This window comes from Canis lupus, chromosome 3, assembly GCF_011100685.1.
Source record: "Canis lupus familiaris isolate Mischka breed German Shepherd chromosome 3, alternate assembly UU_Cfam_GSD_1.0, whole genome shotgun sequence".
NCBI classification, from domain to species: domain Eukaryota; kingdom Metazoa; phylum Chordata; class Mammalia; order Carnivora; family Canidae; genus Canis; species Canis lupus.
In genome coordinates, this window is record NC_049224.1 from 26,449,575 (window position 1) to 26,463,681 (window position 14,107).

The 14,107-nt window shown below is 38.4% G+C and overlaps 1 protein-coding gene across 6 annotated transcripts in view; it reads right to left on the reverse strand.

Moving 5' to 3' along the window:
* Positions 1 to 1,472: 1,472 nt before the first annotated feature.
* The window catches only part of MSH3 (mutS homolog 3), a 185,132-nt gene continuing 172,497 nt past the window's right edge, over positions 1,473 to 14,107 (reverse strand). For 2 of the 6 annotated variants that reach the window (XM_038532442.1, XM_038532444.1), the window contains 3 exons: positions 12,242 to 12,371; positions 4,980 to 5,148; positions 1,473 to 2,200 (listed from right to left, as the gene is read on the reverse strand). In XM_038532442.1, coding sequence (XP_038388370.1) covers positions 2,092 to 2,200; positions 4,980 to 5,148; positions 12,242 to 12,371 — 408 coding nt within the window. In that variant the 3' untranslated portion in view covers positions 1,473 to 2,091. Of the gene's footprint in view, positions 2,201 to 4,979; positions 5,149 to 6,900; positions 6,971 to 7,857; positions 7,948 to 9,158; positions 9,291 to 12,241; positions 12,372 to 14,107 lie in introns of those variants that run through there. The other 4 variants (XR_005356814.1, XR_005356813.1, XR_005356815.1 and 1 more) reach the window with 4 other exon arrangements.

Sequence of the window (14,107 nt, forward strand, 5' to 3'; positions counted from 1 at the left end):
ATCAAAGGAAATGAAATTAATACCTAGAAGACATTAGAATTGCACCCCTCAGTTTGGTTATCTGCAGTCTGTACCCAATCAATTGCATTTTTCCTGCCAATCTTCATGGCATTTGTACAATCTTCATAACTGGGCCTCTGCCACTACTTCCCCTTCAATACCTCAGTAACCTGGCAAGGAAGAGGCCGCACTTGGAAATGCAGGAATGCTGGCCTTATCCTAACCAGGCCTAACCTCTTGCAAACTGGCTGGCTGGCTGATATTCTGGCTCATGTTACAGAATCTACCTTGTAATAGTCCACATTGTGACTTGCCAGACACTGTGTGTTGTCACTGCCTGGACACACTTCTCCTGGAGCCCAGACTAGCTTAAATGTTGATGCTGGCCTGCCCAAGCCTGAGGTGGCCTGAAATGTCTTCTTGGACATTACCACTGATTGCTGGTCTCTACAGCTCTCTCAGGCATGGGCATGACATTTCTGGATTCATCTCCTTTCCTTTTTTTTTTTTTTTTTTTAAATTTCACTCATTCATTCTGAGAGACACAGAGAGAGAGAGAGAGGCAGAGACACAGGCAGAGGGAGAAGCAGGCTCCCTACGATGAGCCTGATGCGGGACTCAATCCCAGGACCCCAGGATGAGGCCCTGAGCTGAAGGCAGATGCTCAACCACTGAGCCACCCAAGTGCCCCTCATCTCCTTTTCTTACTGGCCTGCCAGTAAGGTTAGAGCACTAACTTCAAAATCTTCTTAAAAAGAATATAAAACATTTATAATCATATAGAGTATTAAAACACTATTTAAAAAGTATTGGTCTTTTTAAAATTTAGATAGTAAATTCCAATAATTACTCTATTTTCAGACACTCTTGAGAATTTCACTGTGTTAGTACTTCAGAAGGATCATGGAATCAATCAAGTGGTATCATACCCTTAACTTCAAAAAGGCTAGGAATCAAAGGGCTACAATGTGAGTGATTCGAAAGCACAGCAACCAACCACCCTTCAACTTGGGAGATGGTACTGACCTCTGTGTCCAGGGGTTAGGATCACTAGAGGAAATAAACTACAGGAGTTGGAAATATGTCCATCATATGTGTGGAGGACATTTAACAAGCAGGAATACCAAACGGGTGGGGGAGAGCCTTTGTGTAAATTAACAATTTTACAAACAGAAAACACATACATATGAGAAGCCAGGCTGTAAGTGCTGTAAAAGCCTCAGGGACACAGATGAACATAAGTCAACCTAAAAATGCAGGAGGGAGTGTTGTTAACTATCAACAAAACTGTGTACTTTGATACCAGGGAGATCATACATTTTCTATACTGATTAACAGAAAGGTCCAAAATAAATGAGTTCAGTTTTGTAAATTTGGTAGGAACAGCAACCTCCGTTCCATAATTAAGCCTAAAAAAAGGCAACTGCCAGATAGTTGAAAAACCCAAAATTCAACAAGGAAAAAGATCATTATTTATAGCAAGTATTCATTAATGTTTATTACCTGAATCACAAATAATTTCATCCAATAATTTTTAAACTGCTTAAAACTGTGACAGTATTTTTTTCAAATTTCATATGCTCTTATTCCTTCCATGCTCTACTTTTAAAAGCCTGATAATCTTTTCTATTTCTTATCAAAATTTCTTATGCTTATAGTGAATAAACTGGTGGCATTATAAAATTACTTTAGTTCAAATGAAAAGGTATATTTCTGCTAGACCTCTCACCCAGGTGCAAATTAATCTGAACTGGAACAAGTAAATATGAATCAGATTTTTCTATCACTCTCTAAAAGTTCATGTTGGGCTTCATTTAGGAGGCCAGATTTTATGTAAGCTTACTATTCATGAAGTCTTCTACTTAGAGAACAGAGGTCTTAATATTCAAAACTGTTGATACTCTTATAAAGTCAGGATGACAAGAACCTGAATAGTCTTTCTACACAAAGGGCTTGTTTCCAATAGGAATATACCATAGTTCTGATTTTATGCTCACATCACACAAAGATAGGCTGTTACGGAGAGTTGTTTTGTACAGGTGGTATTTTTAATTCTCCATGTTTTGTTAAAAAATGTAGTCTTCATTTTAATCAAGAAGAGAAGTCTGAAATTTCTTCCATTTCAAACTCGTCTGTCCATTTTTGCAGGTCTTTTCCATCACTTATCATCCATAACTTTGTAAAACACTTTAGCCTTTTCCTGGAGAGAAAAAAAAAATGATTTATTTTATAAATGAAATTGTTGGGGGACAATACATTTGGCTGAAAGCTACAAAAGGTCTATGACAGGCACCTGGATGGTGCAGTTGATTAAGCATCTGACTTTTGATTTTGGCTCAGGTCGTGATCTCAGGGTTGTGAGAGATCATGTCCCACGTTGGGCTCCATGCTAGGCACAGAGTTCTGCTTGAGATTCTCTCCCCTTCTGCCCTTCCTGCTTGCACACCTGCATGAACACACTCTCTCTCTCTCAAATAAATGTCTTTTTTTTTTTTTTTTTTTTTTTTTAACATCTATCACCTTAGAATACCAAGCAGGACTCTGTGGTTAGAAAGTTGTGCCAGAATCAGCCTTCTGGTGACACTGTTATAATCAAGGACTGAGGTTGCTGATTGCCACTACTACCTCCAAGGAGGAGAGAACCTAGCTTGTTTCCCTTCTAACTCAGGCTGTGTGTGCTCACAGGACGAAAAGTGAAACTGATTAATAAAGTAAAGCTAGCTAATGAAAGAGCAGAATGCCAACATAACACAGACTTATTTTTTCTGTAGAAGACCAAGCAGTTAAATGTTTAGGGTCTGGAGCCAGAGTATCTGAGTTCCAGTTATTGCTCCACCACTAACTAGTTATAGGACCCTGACGTCTTGGTTGATTTCCTACCCTTGCTTTGCCTCATTTCCCCAAACTACAATATGGGGTAACGACAGTACCTATGTCTCACAAGGTTATCATAAAGATTGAGATAATATATGTAAAGCCGTAAAAATAGTAACTAACACATTACCTATTGTATATAGTAATAGTAGTAACTAGAACAATGACTGCATAGACTTATCACAAATTCACATAAATTTACAAAATCCCTTTGGTTCCTTTGATCTCGTCAATGGAATTAATGTGATAAGCACTACTTCCAGTAAAAAGGCAAAAATAATGAATATAGTGTCCTAATAAATGATCAGATTCTACCCCAATGCAATCTCTTCTGACAATTCTCTATCTTGTCAAGATTATAGATTTCAAAATGTCACACAGTAGTTAGAAGAGTTAAAATATCATAATCTGTGAATTATATAGACTATACAGCAGCAAGAAGTATAAATGATATTTTATTGCTGTTTTGTATACACACACACACACACACACACACACCTTTGTAGTGAAGTTTTATTCTAGTTTCTCCAAGGAAAAAGAAAAATAATAATAAGATAACAAAAGAGGGTTTGTCTTTGGACTTTGTGAAAACTAAGGGCTTATCTTTAAACTCTCATAATAAATAATTACTTTTCTAATTTGGTATTGTGGAAATGATCCAAAAAAGAATGTCAACAGAGGAAACTACATGTCATTTATAGTAATCTAGCACTTTGGACTTGGTCAATGACCATTTACCACTGAAAAGTATAGAGTGTCAAGGTGGAGAACCACAAGAGGAAAAATGGAGAGGTTGGTCATACAACTGTAGTTCAGGATACAAGTTGGTAATTGTCTAACTAATATTAGGTATTACTATTTCAATATTAAAATTTGGTAATGATTTCCAGGACTAAAAATTTTTCTTATAGGATGGTGACCAAGATTTTCTCTTTGACCAACAATCTGTTCCCTTGTGGTCACATGGCTATCAATCAGGGCAGTAATGTCTTGCTCCAGGCATATCAGACTTCGTAGGGAGTGCAGGAATTGGCAGGAGATGGATGAGGAGATTATGTCATTTTATAATATAATCTTATGTTTGGGGGGGGGAGGAGGTTGTAACTCATCATTTTTTAATATGATATTTTCCTAGGACTATCTTTCTTCCAAAGTATACTTCAGATTTATATTAAGATTAGTCAATACACTGACCACATACTGGCTGAGTGTCAAGAGTAAAAGGTAAATTCCATTCACATAGCATTCTAGGGTGACAAAAGGTAGTTTCAAGATTTATTTATTCATCTCGGAGGGAGGAGAGAGGGGCAGAGGCTGAGGGAGAGAGAGTCTTTAAGCAGACTCTGCACTGAGTGCGGAGTCTGACAGGGGACTTGATCTCAAAACCCTGAGACCATGATCTGAGCCAAAACCAAGAATCACTTAACCGACTGTGCAACACAGGTGCCCCAATAAAGCTGTTCTTCTTCTTCTTTTTAAGTAGGCTCCAGACTTTGCAGTGAGTGTGGAGTCTGACAGGGGGCTTGAACTCACAACCCTGAGATTAAGACCTGAGCTGAGATCAAGAGTCTGAAGCATCCGACGAAGCTCCCCGGGTGCCCCGAAGATGGTTCAGAATGAAAAACTTGCCACAAACAATCCCCAATAGAAGTGACACGAGGATATGGACTATGAGTACGTGGTTATATAATATTATTATTTTCTTTTATGTCCTGAAGAATTCTTAATTTCTGAATGCCATATGTGAGTAAAGGAAGTATTCTAAAGGTTTTAAATGTCATGGTTTCTTTTAGTAATTTGTTGTGTAACTGAACGTTTTAAGCAACTAACATGCTGGTACACAGTAAGGAGTTAACTTAGTTCTTTCGAAAAGGACTGAAAAACCAATTTAGCAACTTAACAGATAAAGATCTGACTAGAGAAGGCGGACTGAATTCACATGAGCTTTTCAAAGATCTGTTTTCATTTTATTTTAATTAAATGTTTCAGAATATTTGAAGAGATGCTTAAAGGTAAACCTGATGTTCATTTACGGGACACTCCTCTTCCTTGGACAAATTGGTAGGTTTTTTATAAATTAAAAAATGCAACACGATCATTCTGACCTTTTCATATTTACTAATCCTTCTAACTCTTTTGACTTGCTAGCTGCTTTCTTTAAAATTTCTCCAGGAACATCTGCTAGTTTAGCCACATTTAGTCCATAACTCCTTGCTGCAATTCCTCTGGTTATTTGATAAAGAAAAGTGACAAAATCAGGGACTGGTTCTTCACCTACAAAATAAAATAAATAAATTAAAAGGAGAAAAAGGAGATTAGGTCTGAAAGTTCAAAGTAGAAGATTAAATAAGACAGATAAGTTCTTACAACTTCACTCAATTAAAATTTACAATCTGAAAAAAAAAAAAAACAAAAAACAAAAACCACATTGTTCCTAATCACATTTTGGCTCTATTTATCAACTGTGCATATCTAGGAAAAGGGGAGATAATGTTTTGAAAATTTTCTTGGATTTAGGATCTTGTAGCTCGCCTAAAAGTTTTTTTTGTTTTGTTTTGTTTTTTTAAGATTTTTGCTTTTAAGTTTTCTCTACACCCAACTTGGTGCTCAAACTTCCAACACTGAGATTAAGAGTTGCATACTCTACTGACTGAGCCAGCCATGTACCTCTTCCCTTCCACCTAAAAGGATTTTTAACATTGATTTGGTGTAAGGTAAAGATTTATTTTGTTTTCTGCTGCTTGCTAAAAAATTTCAATTGAGGGCAGCTCCGGTGGCTCAGTAGTTTAGCGCCACCTTTGGCCCAGGGCATGATCCTGGAGACCCGGGATCAAGTCCCACGTTGGGCTCCCTGCATGGAGCCTGCTTCTCCCTCTGCTTATGTGTCTCTAATGAATAAATAAATAAAATCTTAAAAAAAGGAAATTTCAATTGAACAGCTATTATCAGAAAAGGAATGATTCTGAATCACAATACAATTTTTCCTTTAAAAACAGACTAAAAAAGTGTTATTTCAGTGAATGTTACTGAACAGTGTTGTATGTAATAATACATTCTGTAAAATAACACACATAAGAGATGTTTCTAAGAATGCTAAAAACAAAACACCACCAAAAAACACATAAGGAAATATAATATGTTGCACAGTTTAAATAAGAAGAGTGAGAAATTCTGGTTTATTAAATATACTGGGTTAACTAAGTTATATATATTCAAGCGGATGCTGTTCAGTTCCACTCAGCTCCCACTAGGACTAAAGGGTTTACTGCCTCAGCTGTCAGGAAGGTTGTCAGCCCAGTCTTCAGCTGAATCTCCTCTTTGGGAGTCACCTCAGCTTAAGAAGAGGTCTGCTGAGGTCATGTCCTGTCTTGAGCTGCCTGCATTGTGACTGGTTGCTACGGGAGTTTGTAGGCAGCTTTTTCCCTTTTTTTTTTAGGTTTTTATTTATTTATTTGAGACCGAGAAAGAGAGAGTGAACACAAGCAGCAGAAAGGAGGGGAGTGGCAGAGGCAGAGGGAGAAGCAGACTCCCTGCTGAGCAGGGAGCCTGATGGGGGGCTCCATCCCAGAACCCCAGGATCACGACCTGAGCCAAAGGCAGACACTTAACTGACTGAGCCACCCAGATGTCCCCTGGTCGGCAGCTTCTAGAATGGCCACCAAAGACCCCTGTTTCCTGGTGTTAATGTCTGTGTCATTCTCTGCTCTTGAGTGTGGGCAGGACCTAGCAACGTGTTTCTAAAAAATAAAATATGGCAAAAATGATGTGTTGTCACTTCTGAGTTGAGATTACAAAACACTGTGACCTCTGTCCCAGGCACTTTCATTTTCTTGCTTACTTGCTCTGAGGGAAGCCAGTTACCATACCGTGGGCTGCCTTAGGAAGAAGCCCACATGGAAAGAAACAGGTCTCTGGCCAACAGCCACATGAGTGAACTTAGAAGTAGGTATTCTAAGGCTTGCCAGCAGCCACGTAAGAGGTCTGGAGAGTAAATTTCCCCAGTCAGACCTTAAAATGATGACTGACCTAGCCAATCTTGATTGTAGCTTTAGGAGAAACTGAGGTGGAACTGTCCATCTAAGCTGCCCCTTGATTCCTGACCCAGAGAAATGACAAGATGATAAGTATTTGTTATTTTAAGCTATATTTTGGGGTAATGTGTTATGCAACAATAGCTAATAAAGCATATAAAAGGGAGGTTCCCTCACCCGAAGTTGAGGTAACTCAAAAAGACCAATACCACCTCAGAGCTCTCTGTAGGGTTGGCTGAAGCTTATGACCACAACACAGCCTCATTCTACCCAGTCCTGCCCTCAGGTATTGATCACGAGAGCACTCTTAGTCAACAGCTGGCATAAAAATCTCAGAATCTGCTTCCTGGGGAACCTAGGCTATCATACAAACCCAGGCTGTCATCATACAAATGCATACACATGAACTAAAAACTTCTAAAGAATTGGGGTATAATGAAGCACAATAATAGAAAGACAAAGCTGCATACAGTTTAATCTTTGATAAATCTAAAGCACCTCAGGATTATGCAGCTTTTATAATGAAATTCAATCTAATTATACCATGTTGCAAAAATACCCAAAATGAACCAGATTTCTCATGATTTCTGAGACTCTAATAAACTTATTATAAGTTTATCAAGAGCTTTTCCTCGTATGTCATTTGATAAATGTGTATGCTTTATTCTTTTATCAGCTAAAAACCAAAAAGCGTAACTGAGAAAAAGGATAATGGAATTTTCTTTAACCTCCTCTAAGAATTCAGCAACAAATAACCCTTTTCTAAGGCGGGGTGTTGGAAGTGGGAGGTAGAAAGAATGCTGGCACTCTCAGGAATACAGACTAAAACTCACATTACAAAGCACTAAGAATACCTTTTGCCTCCAAATAAAACTCCAGGAACACAAAGAACAGGTGAAGAGGTGGGTGGAAAGACTGGGAAAGAAGTGTGGAGAAACCAGTGCCTGCTAACCTCGGTAATTTTTTGTTACTCTCTGATGCTCACATGACCAAAAATGAAGTGAAGAGCAGCAGGCAATCAGAAAAGCAATCTCTTCTCAACCTTCAGACAAAGAAACAGTCTTTATCACTTCAACGGGCTTAGTTCTAACTGATGTACCTACCTCCAGACTCTCCTCTCCTCTATAATTTAGCCTCCATGCTGTCTTTCTAAAAACAATTCATTCATCTGTCTGTCCATTTGTCATCCATCCATCCATCCTTCTATCCTTTTCTGAAAGCCCACTAATGCCACAAAACCACCTTAGTTAAAAATTGCTTCGCTGATGGCTTTTTTTGCTTTATATATATAACATATAGTATGTATACATAGCTATAGGACACTTTTTATATATAACTATAAAATATACCTATATCTATATAAATATATTTTATAGCTAAATTATATAAAATATTATATCGCTCTGCATAACTTAACATAGTACAAACAGTTGCTGAATTTGTCATCATATCCTGGTCTCCATGTAGTACTAATTATGGTAGTTCTCACACCATCAAGGTAAAATAATGTGACCACTCTTCCGTAATCACATTAGGGAGGTTTTTAATTTTTATTTTTCAAGATTTATTTATCTGTTTGAGAGAGAGAGTGTGTGCGCATGAGAGCACGTGCATGAGTGGGGTGTGGGAGGGGCTGAAAGTGAGCGAGAGAGACAATCTCAAGCAGACACCGTGTTGAGTGTGGAGCCTGACACGGAGCTTGAGCCCACCACCCATGAGATCACAACTTGAGCCGAAACCAAGAGTCAGATGCTCAACTGACAGACACCTAGGCACTATCCCCTCATATTAGGGAGTTTTTAAGAGTTATATTCTGCATCAGGACTGTCCCTCATCCCTCTTAGAGGGGAGAAGGGGAGAGAGTGTGAGTGTGTGTGTAATGGAAATGTGGAGACAGAGCCATATAGCAGAGAAGATGGTAACTAAAAGTTCTTGGTGAGGACTTATAAGCTATAACCAACCATTTCCTAGATGGATATTACTGAAAAACTTTTCTGACACTCAGAGTCAGAGAAAGTATTAATTCATGTTTCTGCTTGTTACAGGGGAACAAAGCAAAAGTTGTCTGAAAGCCAAACTTCTGTAGGTAGTTATTAAAGAAATATGTGCTGATCAAACAGTCTCTGAAGTCATTTTTGGGACTGATTCCTAACATTTTAGAGGTGGCTGAGGTTAGGTAACTTGTCCAAGATTTTATAGACTGGGATAGAATAAAGTACATGTTTCTTACTGCTGGTCTACTGCTTTACCTACCTCCATGGGAAACAGCATAGTATCTTAAAAGCCATCCAAAAGGTCTTTGGGGTGCTTGCCTGATGACCTATGCAGTGGCCTCTAATTCAGACAGCAGAGGATTTAGAGGTAATGGAAGAAACACAGATGTAGCTGGAATAACACGGAAGTAAGCAGATAATGCACCCGTGCTTCAAAATTCTGAGTGAAAATTATTTCCAACTAAAAATTCTAGCCCCAGCTAAATTATAAATCAAGTATGAAGGTATATTGGAGATGTTTTCATTCCTGCAAAATCTCAAAACTTTTACTTCCTTTAGTTAATATTATTAGTAGCCTATTCAAAATCTTTTCCAACCCTTAAGAAAACCCTGACTGTATATGGAATTAATTCACTGACCATTTAACTCCGGGGATAATGTCCTCATACCAAGCTCCAAAAGTTGATCTTGATTAATCTAGGCTGATCAAAGTCATCCCTGTCACTGTCACTTCTAGGAACTGGTTTAAGAGTGAGCATGTGGGACGCCTGGGTGGCTCAGTGATTGAGCATCTGCCTTTAGCTCAGGGCATGATCCCAGGTCCGGGGATCAAGTCCCACATCGGGCTCCCTGTGGAAGCCTGGTTCTCCCTCTATGTCTCTGCCTCTCTCTGTATCTCATGAGTAAATAAACAAAATCTTAAAAAAAAAAAAAAAAAGTGAGCATGTGATTCAATTCTGAAAAGGAGATGAGACAATGATCAGATGCTAGTGAGCATCTGAGAAAAGTTCCCTGACCCTTAAGAAAGAGTCACAGAAAATGTTGATCCCTTTTTTCCCTTTGGACATTGTCAATTCTGGGTTTCATGCATGAAAGAGCTGCAGCCACCTTGTCGTAAGCCTCATTCTACTGAACAGGAATTACTACTGAACAGGAAAATAAAATAAAATAAAGCCAGCAGGGCAGGAAGACCGAGCCTGGAGAGCTGCAAAGGAGAGGAGCCGAAGGCCACCCCTTCCTCTGAGGTCCCTGTAATGTGAGATTATTTATTTATTTTTAAAGATTTTACTTATTTATTCATGAAAGACATACAGAGAGAGAGGCAGAGACATAGGCAGAGGGAGGAGCAGGCTCCCTGCAAGGAGCCTGATGTGGGACCTGATCCTGGATCCCGGGATCATGCTCTGAGCCGAAGGCAGACGCTCACCCACTGAGCCACTCAGGCACCCCATGAGATTATTTATATTCTTATGTTGGAGCCCCTGTGAATTCACATGTCCTATTCCCTGCAAACAAATGGACAGAATGTGAGGTAAGAGAATTCCTAGGATGATGGTAAAGGTAGGTCTCAGGACAGTAGCTGTGCAGCAGGCCTAGGGAGGAACCAGTTCAAATGAGTAGGACAAAGGGCGCCAGGAGGAATGATTCCAGTGAGAAAAAGTGGAATCAGTAGTTCAATCACATGGAAAAATGTCTAGAGAGGTGTTTTACAGAGCTATTGGAGAGTACAGGGAGAGTCAGATACAGACTCAAATAAAAGAATGAAGTGAAAACAAAGCGATTGTTACCTTCACAAATACAAAAAACAAAAAAGTTGTGAAAGAAAGAAAATGCACTTGTCCTCATACCTGGCTTATGATTAAGCGATACTTACTGGCAGTCACAGTGAAAACTATGAAGAGGAATGAGACGGAAGGAAACTGGAATGAGTACACTGGGAGGTCAGAGCAGGAAAGGTTGAACACTCCCATCCAGCACAATGAGAAGCCAAGTAATAATGGGTCATGATGATGAACCAAGAGGTAGGCAGATAAGCCTATTATTTAGAGTATGGAAGAAAGCAATGAAAGAGCTGAAAGCAGCTGCCTTGGGACTGGATGGGGAGGAGGCATGGAGTGAAGGCACAGAAGCAGGGGTCTACTGCCTGTTAGCATGAGCCTTTTAGCATCACTTAATGTTTAAAATTATGTCTATGAATAAAAATTTTAATCCATAAGATAAAATGTCAGAACACTTACAGCTTAGTAGTCAGTTCACATAAACGCTTATCACTGACCCTTCCCTGCTGGTGAACTCTTGTTTATCCCACTGGGTCTTAGCTTATAAGCTCCTCCTGTCACTTTGGATGCAGATTAATAGACATGAAACTGCTTCCATGAGAGAATTTATGATGTGTTTTTCAAAACCGCATGGTGGTGAGAGGCAAGGATTGCCTAACATTACATTTATCTCAGGTCCAGTGCTTTGTTTTATTTGGGCCAGCTGCCTGATTTCTTTTTCAGGTCCATCTTTAGTACTTTTCCAAAATAACATTTGGACTCTGGAGTGTCTTGGGTAATGGATTTTCCATTATAGCACACCAACTGTGTAAACGATCACTGGCTCACAGGCTGGGAGCTTAAAAAAATTACTACTGAACAGGAAAATAAAATTATACTAAAACTGACTAAATTACTTATAGCACTTAAATTTATTTCTATTGGCTAATAGTGTTCTTTCCCATGAAATGTCTCATTCCTGTGACATTGGTAAACAGTGGAAAGGCTAGCAAAAATACTGTAGGTCCCATATACCAGTTCTAGCAGAGTAGAAAAGAATCTGTGAGCAAATCCTACAATTCCAGACTCAGTTCAGCCCTCACCCTGGTGCCCCATTCAGGCAAGCCACTTGACCTGAGATCCAGTTTCCCTGTCAAGTTAAGATAAAACATACATCCACTACAGAATAATGGGGATGATATTTGGGGAAATATATCAGACATTTTTAAAGATGACTAATATACTTGATTGTCAGGGCATTTTTCCCGAGACGAATCTAAGAGTAAAACCTACACATCCCCCTGATCCCATCTTTTTCTGGTAGAAAAATGAGTAAAGAAAGACCAGAGAAGCCCTCAGAGATGGCAAAAATAAATGTGAATTCTACTTGACCCTAAGCTTAGAGAAAATGAATTCAGACAAATGTCATTTATAATCAACATCCACAGCTTTATTTCTAACAAGCACTAAGTTCATGTACCCATGAATTTTGAGTTATCAAACATGAAAACCAACAACAACACAACAACAACAAAAAGAAAACCAACAACATTTAGTTTTATTTATTGTAAGCGGTATTTCATACCTGGATCCTCTTTGTTTTCATCCTCATTGACCAAGAATCCCATGTGATAATTTCCCACCTCTTGTAAGTAACTTTTTTCTAATTCACAAACTGGTGGATAATGGGTGACAAAGAGGGTTAAAGATTTCACCTAAAACAGTAAGACATAATAAATGTTATTTTATTTTTAAGTTTTACTTAAAACTTTTTCTTTTAAGTTCAAAGTTTCATAAACACTGCAAGAAAAGTACAATGAACATTCATATATTCTTTATCTAGACAATCAACTATTTTGCCAAAACACACATACACACACACAGTTTCTGAACCATTTGAGAATTGGAGATATGATAGTTCATCCCTAAATACCCAAACTTCTATCTTCTAATAACAAAAACATTCTTCTACTAACTAGAATAAAGTTATTATACTCAAGAAATTTAACATTGATATATTATTATTACCGAACATTAATCCACAAATTTCCTTACCTGTCACAGTAATACTTTTTTTTATCTAAAGATTTTGTTAAAAAAAATAAAAATAAAGATTTTGTTTATTTATTCATGAGAGACACACACAGAGAGAGAGAGAGAAGAGAGAGGCAGAAACATAGGCAGAGGGAGAAGCAGGCTCCATGCAGGGAGCCTGATGTGGGACTTGATCATGGGACTCCAGGACCACTCCCTGAGCCGAAGGCAGATGCTCACTGCTAAGCCACCCAGGCATCACAGTAATATTTTTTTATATATGTTTTCCAATATTTAAAAAAAATCAAGGATCATGTATGCCATGCACTTGGTCATGTCTCTTTAGTCTTCCTCAATCTAAAGAAGAGTTCCCAGGGCAGCTCGGGTGGCTCAGTGGTTTAACACTGCCTTCAGCCCTGGGTGTGATCCTGGAGACCCAGGATTGAGTCCTACATAGGGCTCCCTGCATGGAGCCTGCTTCTCCGTCTGCCTGTGTCTCTGCCTCTCTCTCTCTGTGTCTCTCACGAATAAATAAATAAAATCTTTAAAATATATTTAAAAATAAATAAATAAAAGAGTTCCCAGCCTTTCTTTTTTGTCTTTAATGGTTTTGAAATATACAGGAGTCGTTCTGTATAATGTGCCTCAATTTGGATTTGGCTGTTTCCCCTAATAAGATTAAACCTTACTGCCAGAACCACTACATTTTTATGTACTCTTTTCATATCAGGAGGTACATGATATAAATCTGACCCATTATTGGGGAGGCTAAATTTGTTTATTTGGTTTACACAAGCACCCAGAAGATTTCTTCACTATAGTGACACCTTTCTCCTTCACAGTTAATAACTTGTGGGGTAATACTTTGATATTATGTGAATACCCTTTTATCCAACAATCTCCCATCTCAAAATTTTACCATCGTTGATCATCATTGCCTGAATCTGTTATTACTGTGGTAACTAGTAAATGTTGATTAAAAAAAATTCTCTCTGTATTTACTAGCTGGCATTCTGTAAAAATCAGCTTTCTTTTTCTCCACCCTACCCCCACCATTTTAAAATTTATATGTTTTGTTAGTATTAATATGGATTTATGGATTCTTTAATAAGTATTATTTTAAAGCACACATTAAGTATTCTAGAATCCCTTATTTATTTATTTATTTATTTATTTATTTATTTATTTATTTATTTATTTATTTATTTATGATAGAGAGAGAGGGGCAGGGGGCAGAGACACAGGAGGAGGGAGAAGCAGGTTCCATGCAGGGAGCCCGACAAGGGACTTGATCCAGGATCACGCCCTGGGCCAAAGGCAGGCACTAAACCGCTGAGCCACCCAGGGATGCCCGAATCCCTAATTTCTTAAATCTTAAAAGAAGTTAACACCAAATCTTGGTCTAAAAATTAGTAGA